Raw genomic sequence first — 15747 nt, 5'->3', positions numbered from 1 at the left:
ATTTGGGATGATGTAAGTACACAACTCAACAAACTATATAACATAGATCTAGTCATTTTTAGACATTTTAATGCACAATAAATACATATTATAGCTTTAATACAATATGTAAAATTATGAGATTTCAGCACCACTCCACTTGCTTGTCTCAGTTTTTACTCTTTCAAATAATCAATCATCTATATAACTCTTCAGTACATTTTTTATTATTAATATACCCATAAGATTAAGGAAAGACAACACACCTGAAATTGCTATATTTGTTCTGACTTGTTTCATGAGTTTGCCTAATTTTCATAATTTCAAGATTAAAAACTAAAGGTTATAATACAGAAAAATATTGTTTGTGGGTCTATATTAAGTTTCATTCTGATAGAATAACCAGATTTATTTTGTCTCCATTCAACTGTGGTGCTTTAAAACACATCCACACCCACGTTCAGGTTATTTAATTTCACAAAGGCTTGGCTATGTTGCAAATTGGGCCAACTAGTGCAGAGAAAATAGATGATATAAAGTAGGGATGTCAATGATTAATCGATTAACGGTTAATTGCCGTTAATAATTTAACAGATTAAAAATATATTAACCCATAATGCAGAAGACAAGGAATATGTAGTGTAACTGTCAGAAAATGTTGTGTAGATTTGCTGTAGTTTGCTGTTGCGCCACCAGGTAGACCCTCTTACATTTTAATGAGATTGAGTTACAGGTGTGTTTGATGACCACTTGTAAGAGCCGTATGAACTGTAAAACAAACGCACCTCCCTGCCTTCAGAGGAAGAAAGAAGTCACAGCGTGTCTCAACCTGCTCACTGTGTCATGTTGATGTACACTAAAGCATAAAGTTGTGAAAACTCCATGGAGTTGTTATTTGGCAGATGTCCGGTTAAGCTATCTAAGGCTTACGCTAATGCTACACTAGCATCTTGATCAGAAGCAGTTGCTCGGTTAATGCAGGCTGAGAGTTGAGTGTATGAGAGATTCAGTTCAGATTTGAGTGGGTATGTTTGCACCAAAGATTTGTGTTTTGTCAGTAGTATCGCTTCACAATCGCCATGGTCTCGGAACATATTAGACAAACTGGTTTTGAACTGCCTGTGAAAGTGTTTCCTTCGTTTTACTCGTAACTACAGTCATTGTGTACTGGGTTCATGTAGACATACAGAGATTAGGCAAGTGTGTGTGTGTTTTTGCAGGTTGGTTTCCAATGTGAAACAGCGGAGATAGAGCATAAGGGGGAGACAGAATTTACCAAAGGAGGAGAGAGAATAAATAAATAAATTGATAAATAATAGAATAGATAAATAAGTGAATGAAATATAAAGCAGCAACAATGCTACTGGAAGGCAACACTGGCTGGGCACTGAGGCTAGAGTGGCGCCGGGGTGGATCCAGAGTGGGCTGGGCCAGGCCAGGACAGCTGGGTCAGGGGAGAATTTTATGTTTTTATTGTGATTTCCCCTTCCTTTTAATGTTAGTTTGTTTGCTTGTTTTATTTTATAATTTAAGCTAAAATAAGCTATTTCCCCCTACTCTTCTTCCTTGCTTACTTTGCTCTCGCCTGCTTTAGGCCACCACCGGGCCTATAGGAGGTGGCTGGCTTATTGGAGGTCAGAAACCCTTTAGAACAGACCCCACCCCTATGGGAAGGGTCCATTCAGCTGGGTCCAAGGAGCTTCTTTCTATTTGGAGAGGGGGATATCGGGGAACAGGACCTCAGACCCCAAGCTATCCCAAACCAGCCCAGTCCCCAAGGCCCCAGAGCCCAGCCCGACATGGTTCCATCATGTAGATGAAAAAAAAAATAGAAAGGAAAAAGAAGTAGGTGAACAGAGTGGGTTGTTGGGTGAGGGGAGATTTACTATAATTGTTGATTGTATGTTTGTGTATGGCCTGAATGTCAATCTATTTAAATTTCTATTTAATTTATCCCAAAAAAAGACAAAAATTCATCATTGAGGTGATTAATGGTCTTCTCTCAGTGCATATTTTTCAGGCTTCTGCTGCTTGGTTCCTTGGGTTTCCTTTTGAACGTTGTTTAGTGCCATCTCTCCTTCTTGCCTCCTCCATCTTATGAGCTTCCTCCTACAGTTCTCTGAGGGAACATGACAACCAGTTTGTGACACATTGAATTCATGCTATTTCAAAGGAAGCTTGTGTATACTCCTGACATAGTGTGTAGAATAGCTGGGCAATATGGTTGATATCATCACCACAATGATATTTTATGATATCAACTTATTGTGTTACTGATACTGGCCTGCTAAATGGCCCGACAGGCCCGCCACAGGCCACAGAACGTAACACTGTGACAGCCAGGTGGTAGAAGTAGTCGTGAGAGAGCGTAGTTGGCAGTTACACATTTTGTTTGGCAGCAAGTGCATTTAGAGCGGCTAAATGACAGAGCAGCAAGATGGATGGTGGAAAAAAGAGGAAGGGTGGAGCAGAGAGGGAAAGAGAGAAAAAAAGGAAAAGAAACGTGCTAGCTAGCTAACGTTTGCTACCTAGGTAACGTAGCTAATGTTAACGATGTGTCATCATCGTCCCCTGTCAATGTTAGAGCTGCCAAGAAACTGGACTATCAATAATAAAACTGTGGTAATTCCCTTTCTAATTTTCTCAAAAACATTGATGGCATAATTGGCATATCTAGTCTAGTTAATGTGGTCAATATTATTTGAAAATTCATGCGTTTTGGTGAAAATTTCAGTCAGTGAGTTCATACTTTGAGCTCATAATTTAAAATGATTGAGACAACACAATGTCTTCTGTCACACTATTCAGGCTGCTATAATTTGTTGAAACCTTAAGACCTAAGTTATTTAATGTTTGCGTTGGTTAAAGGGCTATTTTTAACTACAATTGGTAACTGTTAGTGTATATCAGTAAACTGAGTAAGGTATTGTGCTCTTGCTCTGGTCTATGAATAGGTGGAGAGATTTGTTAACTGTATTATATTGGTACATTAAAATATATGGTGTGCTGTGCTATTGCTTTTTTTCTTTTTGAAGGTGGAGAGAGTAGCATTGGTGCCAAAGTAATAGTAGTAAAGTCGTCTCCCTCCTTAATGATATGTACGTTTGGTTTTATATTTTAGGTTCATAACAGTACATTGTACAAAGCAGTTGTTGGCTCATTAGTTTGTTTTTCACATGCACTAAAATTCACCAGAATGCAGGAAATCAAGTCTTTGTAACTAAACATTTCCTAGTGGGGGACCCCCAGAACCCCTGCTCAATAAGTGGCCTGATCGGGGCTATATTTCACGCTATATTTCCTGGCCTAAATGATTTTCCCAGTCCGGCCCTGGCCTTAAACCATTAAGTGGTTTATAGACAAGTAACAATATTTTGAAGTCAATTCTCTGTGACACTAGTAGCCAATGCAGAGATCTGAGAACTGGTGTGATATGTTCAGCTTTATTGGTCCTTGTTAGGACTCTAGCAGCAGCATTCTGAATGAGCTGTAACTGCCTGAGTGCTTTTTTGGGGAGGCCTGAGAAAAGACCATTACAGTAGTTTAACCTACTGGAAATGAAGGCGTGAATTAGAGTGAGTTTTTCAAGAACTTGTCTAGACATGTAATTCTTGTTATGTTTTTAAGATGACAAAAGGCCGATTTTGTAATAGACTTGATATGAGAGTTAAAATTTGAATCAGAGTCAATAATTACCAAGATTTGACTTGGTTTTAAGGCTTCAAAGAAAGGGAATCAAGATCTGCACCAAATTTCAGCCTTCCTTCTTTAGCACTGAAGACAATTATTTCTGTTTTGTCTTTGTTTAGTTGGAGGAAACTTTGGCACATCCACTCATTAATTTCATCAATGCACTGATGCAGCTAGTCAAGAGGAGCATAGTCACTTGTTGACAGATATATAATATAATTGTATAATTGAGTATCATCCGCATAGTTATGATAAGCATCATTGTTCTTATGCATAATTTGGGCTAATGGGAGCATATAGAGGATGACCAAGAGGTCCAAGAATTGAGGTGCGTCATATTACCTCACTCAGATATGTAGTGAACAATGGAAACAAAGTACTCCCTGTTTTGCAGATTACAGAAGCATCCAGGCCATTTTTCTTTAGTAGAGGCTTAATGATTGTAGTTTTTAAGGCCGTTGGAAAAATATGTGAGTGTCAAGGCAGCATGTTGATGGTTTTAGATACTGTACAGTTTCCTCCAGAGTTTTGTAATCAATGACATTAAACTGTTTCATGTTTATCAAGTTATTTTTATGTGGAATTAGTGGTGACACATTTTTGTTCAATGTGGAACTGCTAATAGTTGTCTTATGTTTTGAATTCTGTCTCTAAAGAAAAAAGCAAACTCATTGCATTTATCAGCTCAAAGGAGTTCGGGGGCTATCCATGCTGGGAGGTTGGTCAGTCTATCAACTGTGGAAAATAAGGTGCGTGCATTGTTAATGATGGCCGAGAAGAAAGATTGTCTAGCACTTTTCAGTTCCAGAATTCAGAAGCCAAAGAACTTATTGTGTTACTGTTAATCCTAATCATCTAACAGAGATCTGCTCCACAGTGATCACAGTTAAGGACTTAAACGTTGATAATAAAATGCTGTAAAAATGTATAACTTACTGATCATTCCACTTTTCACCAGCACTCCAACAATTACAATGAAAAAAACAATGGGAAAGGCAATGGCATAAGAAGTCCTCTCCTTTGCAGCATCTGAAGAAAGTGTTGAGTTGAGAAAAAGGGCAGGCTTAAGATTTTTATGCATTTTTTTCCAACATAATGTGGTTATCCATTCTGATAATTAATGGATAAATCGTTAAGGAGATTTTAAAAAACAACAACACAATTCCCACAGTCAAAGAGAATGTAGGATATGGTGTATCAAAGAAAATATAGTTTTCTGAACAACTCAAAGACATTTACCATGATTGTCTGGCTTGGTCACATCTTCCACTGGAGGTCTATTTGTGGTAGCGTCACCAATTCTGTTCAACATGTTCTGTTGGTCCTTTGGTACTGTTTCAAATAAGATACAAAACTGTTTAAGTACTTTTTCAAATGGAAAATGTCTTAAATGAAAACAGAATTCTACATTTTCAGTATATAAATAAATAATAATAAAACTAGAATGATCTGTTCAGTATTAAATGCAGGGTGCTCACCAACACTGACGTTAACAACACATCTGGCCGTTAGTTTTGGAACAGAGCACCTGTATGGTCCACTGTCATTCAGCTGTACTGAGGAGATACGCAGTGTCAGGTTTCCTCTGCTCAGGCCGCCATGGTCGAAAGTTGTCCTGCCTCTGTATCTCTCCATCTGTGCATCATGGTGGTCCTGCTTATGTCGATAGGAGTAGACTACCTTGTTGAGGTCAACTCTCTTCCAATCCACTGTGTAAGCAGACACGTTGTCTGGCGGGTACAGCTTACATGGTAGAGTGACATCATCACCCTCTACTGCCTCAATTGGCTGAGTTGGGCAAATGGCAGAAGTCGCTCCTGAGGAAACAAACAAAACAACGTTTAGATTGTTTCTGTCTCTTCTGGAAGAGGGATCATCAGGGGCAGATCTACAGGGGTGCAAGAGCAGGCAGCTGCCACCCCTACTATAAGGCTGCATTAAGCCAAAAAACGTCAGTGCGTGAAAAACCACAGCCCTCCCAATCATTTAAATGGGGCCAGTGCGTTGACATAGTAGGGGTGCCACTGCACAAGGCACAGAAACTTTTTTTGGAATGTGCCAGCCAAGCAATTCCTATAGGACTGAATGGGCGCCATTTTTAGTCAGGTATCCAGCTGTTATAATACATCCATGATTATTCGACGCAGTCGATCATGATGTTTCAAAATCGAAACTCACAAAATTTAACTTCTCATCTATAGCACTGGCACGGATGTCTTCATATTTATCTAATAGGATACAATGTTAAAGTTCGTGACGCACTGTGTCAGACCCCCTTTTTATATTGTCAAATACCTCATTATAAACAAACTTATCAGAAAAATGAGCACTTAAACAAACATTAGTGCGATAAGAACTACCTATAATGACAAAAACCATCTTTGGGAAAAATCTATTTGACATGTACTTTGATATTTTTAGTTTGGCTCATGTCCCATCTGCTAACATGGAGGAGGCAGGACTTATGACCTATACTGCAGCCAGGGGCGATTCAAATGTTTTGGCTTCACTTTTGGGGAGTGGTAGTGAGAACAAAACCTCTGAATGAGAGAAAAAATGTTATATTATGATTATTTCACGGCAATCACGTTTTAACGCACAAATAAATAACCATCAAACAGTCAACAAATGATTTATTGTGGACACAGACGTTCTTAGTTTCAGTTTCATTTCCCTCCTCTGCATTCCTCCATTACATCAAACTAGCGGTTAATACAAGGACAAAATGACAAATTTGTGTTGGAATTTCGAATCTGACGCTTGCAGTGCGCCATAGGAGCATCAATTGACGCGCGTCAGTTATCGCTCCTAGTGCGTTTAGGCCTTTAGTTTTAGAAAAGTTAGCAAGAGCTCGGCCAAGCATGTGCCGCTGCATTGCTTACCACGTGGAACTGCAATGGGGGCTCATTAGCCCCCAATGATGCAGTCCAATCCAAAAACCAAAGTTGATACCGGAATGTATGAAGCACAATTTCTCCCGACAGCTCAAAACTTGATGCAAAATCAAGTTATTACTACTATTATCATCTACAGCAGAAAAGGAACCCTGTTCAAGACCGTTATAAATGTTTCATTCATTATCCAGCCCCGCGGAGAGCCTGAATGGTCAATACGAGAAACACTCGTCCATTAATTATAGCAAACAATCAACACTCACCCCTGACAGGAATAGTAAAGTGCAGAACTCTCAGGAATATAATGAGTAACATCAGCATTATTCAACGCAAACGCTGTGAATGTATGAGATTTTCATCACTTTGACACACACCCTTCTGCCCTCCCCTCTCCCCTGGAGATCCCCTGGAGATCCCCTGAAGATCCCCTGACTGCTAGGCTGATATGACTGTCTTCCAGAAGCTGTAATGGGTTTGATTTTAAAGATAGAGTGAAGATACTGCCACCATATGAAATTACAAGACCTAAAGCACCCATTAGTACCAACCATGCCTGGATTGTCAAGAATGGAGCTACATAATGCTCCAAAATTAGGCAGATGATACTCACTTTTCGTTCTGGGATTAATTTCAATGATATTTTGAGAATAGTATAAAGAAATAAAATTAGTTGAGACAAGGTTTGATGAAAACAACTTGTCCTTAAATGCTAGCAAAACAAAGTTCTTAATTTTTGAAAACCGTGCTATAAATAGAGGTTAAATTATGGATAAATGATGTAGAAATGGAAAGAGTACAAAACAACATTTCTAGGTGTGATCATGAGTTATGTTGGAAAATGCATATCAATCATGTAAAATCAAAAATATCAATACAAGACTAAGGATCTGTTAAATCAGCACACAATAGCAATATTCTAAACATGTTTGTAAATAGAGACAGCAAATATGTATATTAAAAGGAATATTTGTTTTTTTTAAAAAATGAAGGGCAAGGACAAATATAAAAAATAAATGCATTTTAATACAGGGAGTGAATGTAACTTGAGGATGCATTAAAAATGTGTAGTACAATACAGAGATTTAAAAGACTTTAAAAGTAGGGTAATTAAACATAACACTTGTTTGATATCCCATGATAATCTGTTTGATATTTGACATCTTGTGATATGATGTTGACTGTATCCAAGTGTGTGACAATGAGAGGTTGTAAATGTAAGCCGTGTGTATATATAGTTATGATCTGGATGGTGTAGCATAAGTCTCAATAAGGTAAAAAATTGTTGGTGATGAGCGTAGGTGTCAAACTTTGGTTTCAGCCTACACCTTTTTGGTAAAAATTGTATATCCTTTGTGCATTAGGGGTAAGGATACACTATACATGCAGGAGATGTATATCAGTATTAGCTATGCATACAGTGTTGTTCTGTTTCTTTTCCTTCCGTTTTCTCTCATTTTAATACACGGAAATAAAGATCAAATCAAATTTTGGCAAGGGAAAAACTGGCATGGCCATTTTCAAAGGGGTCCCTTGACACCTCACCTCAAGATATCTGAATGAAAAGGGGTATTTTTGCATACTGGGGTCCCTAAACAGTCTTGGAATTGCATAAATTGGGCAAGACTAGAAAGGAAGGGGGATTGAGCTGGGTTCCTCTGCAACACCCCCAATACCAACAGTGCATCCTCCCTTCCATGTACTCATCATTCTTCCTCTCTTTTTTTTTAAAGAAATAACATGTTTTCATAAGGCTATGTTGAACTCTAGAGGAACTTCAACTGTAGCCGTTGGCAGCACAAGATGGTTGATAAAGCTTCCTTGTTGGCACTCAGATCTGTCAAGCATCTGCAGGAGGAAAAAAAAAAAAAATTAAAGGGGTGGCAAGAATCTGAACTCTGTCAGAACTACAGTAGTTTTGATCAGAGGGGTACCAATCAGTCATGAATCTTCAGACTGGGGCGGTAAAAGAAACTCATCACTTCTACATCAGCTTTGAAAATTTAAGTATGAAGTTCTTACCATATGTACGCCTCAAAACAGCAGGCAGTGGAGCAACAATCCAGCTGGTTTGGGCAGAAACCTGAAACATGAGAATGTACTTTTAAAATGTGTGACTAATACGACTAAGACACTGAAGCTTTCAGTCTCATGATCAGAGGGGTACCAATCAGTCATGAATCTTCAGACTGGGGCGGTAAAAGAAACTCATCACTTCTACTTTAAGACTGGACACTTGAAGATTCAACACTTCCAGATTCTGGAACATCTTCCAAATCAAAAGACTACAACTTACCAACTGTGGCTGCCGGTGAGCACAAGACCAAGAGACTGTGATGACTTCATGCTGCCAGACCTGAAAGAAAAACATCTCGTTATGAACCAGATACATTGACAGGTCAACTAGAAGACCTGAAAACTATACTCAGCATGGCGCGCACCAGTAGCCTACTGGTGAAGACACATACCACATGACCACAACTTCTGCAGTTCAGTTCCAGCAGAAGATCTTTGCTGCAGGTCAGCTCATCCCCCCTTCCCTTTGTTTCATGTCTTCTGTCTAAATTATGTCGAGCATTTGTCCACTTACAACCTTTTACTATCAGATCTGAAATTGCTAAATTTCACCTTTGTGAACACAAAAACAACGCATTCTCTTGGTTGCTAATGTTTTGGTGTATCATAGTGTCTCAAACATCTCACCCACTTAAAGTTGGACTGTCTGATCCATTTTAATGGTTCTAAACAGCTCTTTGATTGTCAAGGTGCCATTAGGTTGTATCTGCAATTGGTGCGACCCAGATCTTTTACATGGTGTACTTCATTTATTCATGATTTATAGATGCATGTGCATTTCAATTTTGTGGCACATTGTATTATCTGCTCAGTTAAACACCTGAATGATGCTTTCCTAATTCAGGTCCTATGGTGCAATATTAAGTTTTACATGCAGTTTCCAACACTACTAAAATTTTACAATGCATTCATAACACCCTCTGTATTCCCCGTTAGATCATGTCTTAACTGTTAAAGGACTTTCCTTTCCCCATTTCTATGGGTTTAAGTGTCAAACCACCATCTTAACACCCTGATTAAAAGTGTGTAATAGATACACTGCCTTGCACATTCTGGTTATATGACAGACATATACAGGCTGTAAGAGTACAATTTTGATTCTGGGATCTGTGATCAGTGAATTTTCTTCAGTCATGCCACAGCTGTCTCACTCCATCAGAACTCCAGAAGGTCACCTTACACCTGCTTGGAGCAGACAGGGTCCTCAGTGCCGTACTGGGTCAACAGGAGGAGTACTGGGTGGGATGAGGCAACACCCCTTGACTGAAAACTTCGACGTAAGACATCATCATTTCCGCAATCCCAGAAACATTGTTATACCTGCTCATTTACCTGTTGCAAGCGTTTCAGCACTGTTCCAAACACTGCGGACCACAACAGCGTCAAACCTGCAACAACAGAAAAGGGTTTAGTCAATCCAGTTTGATTAGTGAAGGAGGTGATTTCTTGAAGTCTCTGGATCAGAGGGGTACCAATCAGTCATGAATTTTCAGACTGGGGCGGTAAAAGAAACTCATCACTTGTACTCAAGAAAGGCCAGTAAACATGACAGCACTGACAGATGCTTACCTCAACTCTGGGACAAGCTTGAACAATCCAGACGACCTCTAAAACTTGATGTCAACCTAGAAGTTTAAGAGCAAAAAGAAGAACACTTTACACCTGCCTGCTGGTACATAGAATTACTGTTTAGGAATGTGATCAGCATAATTTTTCAGTCATACATCCAGGCAACAAACAGTCCAATCCATCAGAACCTCCTTTGAGGGAACCAGAAGATCACCTTACACCTGGCATAGCCCAAACCAGGGTTCTCAGTGTCTTATCGGGCCAATAGAGGTCTGATGGAGGGGTACGTTGGAAAGCTTGGTACCAGGAAGGTAAGACAACTGATTAGGGCAGATCATCCCTTCGGCATTCCACAGTGTTCATGTGACTGTGGTGGTTGAGGTTAAAACGTACCTCCATCATCTTGCTTCATGGATAGTTTGACAGGCAGCTTGGTCCTAAAGGTGCAGACAAGTTGTTCAGGTTAGTGTGCATCCTTTTCACCAAGATGCTAAAATTTCACTAATTACATTCAATTTGATGCAATTTGTAACTAAAACACACAAGTCTAATAATACCAGGACTGTGTAATCACCCACATCAAGTCTTTCATAACTACATCTAAAGTCAGTTGTCACACCCATCTTAAGCTTGTTCCCATTCAGACTGTTGGTAACCCCAACAGGTTTTCCCCTTATTGCCAAGGCAACACCAGTGGGTCCACCTTTTCAGGTCTAGCGTTGACACAAGGCGTAAGACATGTGCGGGTGTCATCATGAAGGAAACCGGATGTGACCGTGGCCTTCATTGATTTGGACTTGATGTTACTGTGTAACAGACAGACTCACCTGTGAAGACACTCGACGGAGGAAGAGAGGATCACAGCATCTTCCCAAATGTCCAAAGGCAGGTACCTGTGACAGACAAGAAACCGTCAGGTCTGAGCACAAAATGTCAGCGTTGCACACTACTTCATTGTTGACCTTCACTGATGTCAGATATTCCATTTCTCAACAGCAGTTCAGACGAACGAGATTCCAAATATATCTCATCATTTTCAGCAGGTCTGAGAATTTGGGCTACTGGTAACATGTTTCCACAGTCATGGGACATCTTACCTCCAGCTAGAGCACCTCAGTGATGTTGCTGAAGCAGTCGCTGCACCATCTGTTAACAGAACACAAGTTCACTCAATACAAATTCAAAGCTAATTTAGAGTTAAACTGGAACAGAAGCTGTAATTAAAATGCAGTTTCTCAGAAGTTCATGTCGTTTCACATTGGTTCAAAGTGAGCTAAGTATCATCATCATTGGAACTGCATTACTGGTGACGTCATGTAATCTAGAAATATAAAATCTTACCATGAAACTCATGGTGTCCTCATCTTCAAGGATCCGCTGAAGAGATCCTGCAAAGAAACGCAACTTAATACAAAGCAGAAATAACTTCAGGCGGCACATTTAAGACTTTAATGTTTGATCAGGGCTTTGGTGACAAACTGCCATGTGACATTAGTCGTCCAGCTGTTTGATGGGTATTACCCCATGTCATCCTTTCAAACAGTCAGAAACACCTTGTTTTTCATTTTAAGAATGCAGGAAACAAACTGCAACATACATTGAACCCTAAGGAAGCATTAGGTTGTTAGTTTTTGTTTTTTTAGCCAATCTGACCAATTCTGATTTGGCCAAAACCTTTGTGTTTTGGGTGCCTGGTAGGAAAGGTTTTTCTGATAAGTGTTTTTTCACAAAAACAAATCACATTGAAACTTACATGTTGAGATGGTCACCAGGCAGCATCCTTCCTCAAACCTCTAGTCAAACTCCCACCTAGCAGAGAAACAGCAATAAGTAAATCTAAAGCTTAGGAATTAAAGATTTAATACAAGCTCCAAAGGGCAATCAGATTAAAGGTTGACATCAGTAAATTCAGGCATATGCTTGTCATTAAAAGTAATCATCATTTTTATGCCCCAGTACACAATATGGTCTTCAAAAAAAAAAAAAAAACCAACGTACCTCTGTGCATGTTTCAGCTGCTTTGGTGAGTTCAGTGAGAAGATCGTGCAGACAGACCTACAAAGATGATCAGTGGTTAGTCAAAAAACCCAAGTTTACACTGAGCTTCAGTATCTTAAAGGGCTGATCAGATTAAAAGGCTAGCATCACTTGAATCAGGCATATGCTTGTCTATTTGAAAGATCATCAGTTATGACCCTTGTGGAATTTGCCCCAGTTTTGTACTTGTTACTCACCTTACAAGGCTGAGCCTTAAGCTTTCTGGACCAGTGCTGCTCATCTGTTGAGGAAAAGAAAACTTCAAGTTTCCATGGAAACAGTTTAAGTCAGAGACCATTTCTGAAGACTACTTTAGGAAATTTCAAGTGTTCATTGGAGCCCATGTATGCCACTCAGAATCTGGTAAAGAAGTTTCTTCAAAGGCTGATTCAGTAAGAGAGAGTTCAGAGATTCATCACTGCAGCACTGAGCGCCTTGAATAGACCCCAGACTCCAAAAAAAAAAAAAAAAAAAAAAAAAAAAAAAAAAAAAAAAAGAAGTTAAAGACCTCTGTTCAGGAAGGCCTTTATAACTTAATTATTTAGTATTGTTTAATGTAGCACTTTGAGATTCACTATAAATGAAAAGTATGATTAACTAAAGGCTGGTCAATAGAAAAGTTACTGAGCTGAAATTAACTAATAAAGGTATAATTAAAATATTCAGAATATTTTTTTTAATTACCTTTATGTTGAGATTCACTATGTTCCGCTGACACCTGAAGAGCAAAAATAAGCATTTTGTGGGTTTAAATGGCAGATTCATGTGCACACTTCTAAATGAACAGCTTCATGCTACTCAGTATTTTGAATAATAAAGTTTCCTCAAGAGATTCAGTGAGAGAGTTCAAAGAGAGCATCATTGTAGCATGAGACTTCATGTCATGTGTCATGCTATTCCAATCATATCAATTGTATTTGCTTTTAACACTAATGCGTGTCCAGTTTAACAGAATAAAGGAGAAATTACCTCTGCAGCAGGCCTGCTCTGAATGTGTCTTCACCACCTGGAGGAGAAAGTGTGCAGAGATATTTTAGCTACAGCTGCTAACATGACGCTAACATGCAGCGTGCTCAGGACGGCATGAGGCGCTCAAAAGCATCTTTATTTTAGAAAGCGTCTCGCATCAGAATAAAAAAGTGCAATCACAGTCATTCAGTACAGGTCTGTGAAAGTTTTCATCATTAAGAGACGCTGCTAGCAGCCCCGCCAACAAGGAGGAGCGGCCATTTCTAAAAATGGGCATTAAATCACGTTGGGCCTGTTTTTTCTAACAAATACTACATGGAACATTTAGAAAATATGTTGTCGTTCATGTGTATAAAGTCAATCTGATGAAATTACTCAGTGTTACTGCAGGATGGTTGTGGATTTAAGCTAATGCTGGCCGGTGTTGCTGCTAAAACACCACTCGAGCAAATCAACAGGTTGAAACAGCTGAGTCTGCACTGCAGTATAGTATATTTATATTAAAAGCAGCATTTTTCAGGTCCTTTACTTTATCTAATATACTGGAAACGTTTGTTCCTGAACGAGTGTTAACAGAGACGTATTTGCAGAGTAATATTCGCGCCCTTACCTCAGCCAGACGAGAGCAGGAAGTGGAAGGAAAGGCGGGTGCATCTGTGCTTTATGTCCGCCTGCAGGACTCCTCCCAGCCGCCAAGCCCTCCTATGATGAGCCAATTTTGTTTCCTAGGATGGCGAAGTCATAGCCCGCCCTACTCTGCCTCTGATTGGCTAGTACTGGTTACCTTCGTTGGTTGGGTTGGTTAGGTTTATTAGAGTAAGCCAATCAGAGGCAGAGTAGGGGTGGGTCAGGACTTCGCCATCCTAGGAAAAAATATCCTCTACGATGAAGACACTTGGAAAAAAACGTCTTTGTCACTTTCTACATCATTTCCCTTATTTAAAATACTTTACATATCCACGAGGTGGCAGCAAACACACTAAAATATGGTATTACTAAACCATAATCTTTCCTTAGCCCTTTCCAAGCGATTTTGTACCTTAACTTACCCAGACTTTAACCACAGCGTTGTCTCGTCATAAAACATAATTATTTTATATAATGACAAACAACGCGCACAGTGAAGAAAAAACGCATATAAATCTCGCGAAAGTTTCGCAAATATAGGGTTACCATCTAGAAGCAACTGTCACACTGGATTGCTGAACAATTTACAGCAATGGTTCTCAAATATACTCTTTCATGCTCCTTTGGAGGCAGAAAACTAATCAAAACACAGTGAAATGTGCAAAAAGTTGGGAGAGTATTTCTACGGGAGCAGAGTATTAATGTTAAATGATGTTTAATTTTCATTTCATACCTTTAAGCTCTCAAAATTTTTGTGCACAAGCCCGAAAGCAATGTACCCAAAATTAGAAGGTTACTGGCTGGTCTTCAACCCTTTTGATTACAGTCATAACCCTGGTCTCATTTAAAGAGTAAATCTTTATATTTTATATCCAAAAAGTCAAAATGAGTGTAAGTGATCCTTAAAATGATGCCACCAAGGCTAAAGTGTCACACAGGTGGGATAGTACTGTCACTTAACAGGTTAAGCTGCCTTTGCATCCTGCTTGTACCCAAGCAAAGACAAGATACTCTGTGGCTCAACAGGGCCTTACTGTATCTGTTTAGGCTAAACTGCAGTTTCTGGCCCTACTGGCTTGATAGACAGTTTCACCTGAATGCCATGGTCTGCTGAGTAGTCCAGTCGCCATCCCTGCTTGTCTAGTTCCACTATTTTTATAAATAGTTACTAGCTATATTAGAGACTTCTCCACACCACTCTCTGACCTAATGCACCCTTAAACACCTTTAAACATGATATCTGCTTCAGCTAAGCTACAATGCTCGGCCCAGCTGACTTGATAGGCAGTTGTCCAGCCACCATCATTGTTCATCTAGTTCCACCTGCCTTTCAAATAGCCTCTAGTTTGCAGCATCTCTGGTATAACAAACTTTTCCATGCTTGGACCATATCCCATGACCTGCCTTACCAAAGAAATGGTAAATGGAAAGTGGTTTCAATATGACGTTGTGTGTGAGTGTAAGTGTAAAGCCAAGATTATGTGGCACTCTCTCAATAAGTATTTTGTTGAGTTCGGTCCACAACACAAGTTCAGTATGGTCCAGCATCCCAGAACCACCAGGTTTTGTGATTTAAAAAAAAAAAAAAACATCACTTTTTATCAGTTTTCATTGCAGTGTTTCTTCTCTGTATCCTTTTTGAAAAAAATCAATACAAATATGTTAATATATTGTATATATATACACACAAGATAGAGCTACTCACCTCAGATCATTTTATTGCTACTTATACATATATGTATATCTTATTTATCTATCCTATATGCATTGTTTAAATTCAAACTCAGATCTTTCATTGCAGTTAGGTCTAACATGTTCATACCTCTTCTGATTTCTTATTTTAAACCTCATTTTATTTTTTTGTTTTTTTTTATGCCCTGATCCTGTAGAGCCAGAGTAGGGATTTCAG

The 15747-nt window shown here is 39.2% G+C and overlaps 1 protein-coding gene, 1 long non-coding RNA gene and 6 other non-coding genes across 10 annotated transcripts; all 8 read right to left on the bottom strand.

The window, feature by feature from the left end:
- Positions 1-48: 48 nt before the first annotated feature.
- On the bottom strand, positions 49-6973 carry LOC121889526 (butyrophilin-like protein 2). Of its 2 annotated transcripts, XM_042401543.1 has the most exons (5): positions 6827-6973; positions 5148-5486; positions 4909-5001; positions 4606-4698; positions 49-2098 (listed from the first exon to the last, which is right to left on the bottom strand). In XM_042401543.1, the coding sequence occupies exons 1-5, from the start codon at positions 6882-6884 to the stop codon at positions 1968-1970; spliced, it is 714 nt and encodes a 237-aa protein (XP_042257477.1). In that variant the 5' UTR covers positions 6885-6973; the 3' UTR covers positions 49-1967. The 2 variants fall into 2 exon arrangements, with proteins under 2 accessions (XP_042257477.1, XP_042257476.1); XM_042401542.1 differs by lacking the exon at positions 6827-6973 and having other exon boundaries at positions 5148-6090.
- A 1320-nt stretch (positions 6974-8293) lies between these two features.
- On the bottom strand, positions 8294-13863 carry LOC121889529. Of its 2 annotated transcripts, XR_006093552.1 has the most exons (15): positions 13822-13863; positions 13212-13248; positions 12927-12960; positions 12440-12483; positions 12204-12260; positions 11959-12014; positions 11547-11593; positions 11303-11351; positions 11033-11098; positions 10599-10642; positions 10206-10261; positions 9969-10024; positions 8857-8916; positions 8583-8643; positions 8294-8408 (listed from the first exon to the last, which is right to left on the bottom strand). It is a non-coding gene; the product is annotated as an uncharacterized LOC121889529 (long non-coding RNA). The 2 variants fall into 2 exon arrangements; XR_006093553.1 differs by lacking the exon at positions 8583-8643.
- LOC121890169 lies at positions 8477-8549 on the bottom strand. The gene has a single exon (XR_006093719.1). It is a non-coding gene; the product is annotated as a small nucleolar RNA SNORD31 (small nucleolar RNA).
- Positions 8711-8782, bottom strand: LOC121890171. The gene has a single exon (XR_006093721.1). It is a non-coding gene; the product is annotated as a small nucleolar RNA SNORD31 (small nucleolar RNA).
- Positions 10091-10163, bottom strand: LOC121890167. Its single transcript, XR_006093717.1, has one exon. It is a non-coding gene; the product is annotated as a small nucleolar RNA SNORD31 (small nucleolar RNA).
- On the bottom strand, positions 10841-10966 carry LOC121890174. Its single transcript, XR_006093724.1, has one exon. It is a non-coding gene; the product is annotated as a small nucleolar RNA SNORD22 (small nucleolar RNA).
- Positions 11174-11243, bottom strand: LOC121890165. The gene has a single exon (XR_006093715.1). It is a non-coding gene; the product is annotated as a small nucleolar RNA SNORD30 (small nucleolar RNA).
- On the bottom strand, positions 11436-11500 carry LOC121890163. Its single transcript, XR_006093713.1, has one exon. It is a non-coding gene; the product is annotated as a small nucleolar RNA SNORD29 (small nucleolar RNA).
- Positions 13864-15747: the final 1884 nt, after the last annotated feature.

This window comes from Thunnus maccoyii, chromosome 22 (genome assembly GCF_910596095.1).
Source record: "Thunnus maccoyii chromosome 22, fThuMac1.1, whole genome shotgun sequence".
Classification (NCBI taxonomy): Eukaryota; Metazoa; Chordata; class Actinopteri; order Scombriformes; family Scombridae; genus Thunnus; species Thunnus maccoyii.
Note: the sequence above shows the minus strand (reverse complement) of the source record. Positions and strands in the feature narration are given on the sequence as shown.

Excerpts from the sequence above, each read along its gene's own strand:
- LOC121889526 (XM_042401542.1), bottom strand. The coding sequence starts at position 5,655 with ATGATTGGGAGGGCTGTGGTTTTTCACGCACTGACGTTTTTTGGCTTA. Across the intron at positions 4,699-4,908 it reads GACCAAGCCAGACAATCATG|ATGCTGCAAAGGAGAGGACT; the intron begins GTAAATGTCTTT and ends CACTTTCTTCAG. Across the intron at positions 2,099-4,605 it reads GGTGAAAAGTGGAATGATCA|AGAACTGTAGGAGGAAGCTC; the intron begins GTAAGTTATACA and ends ATGTTCCCTCAG.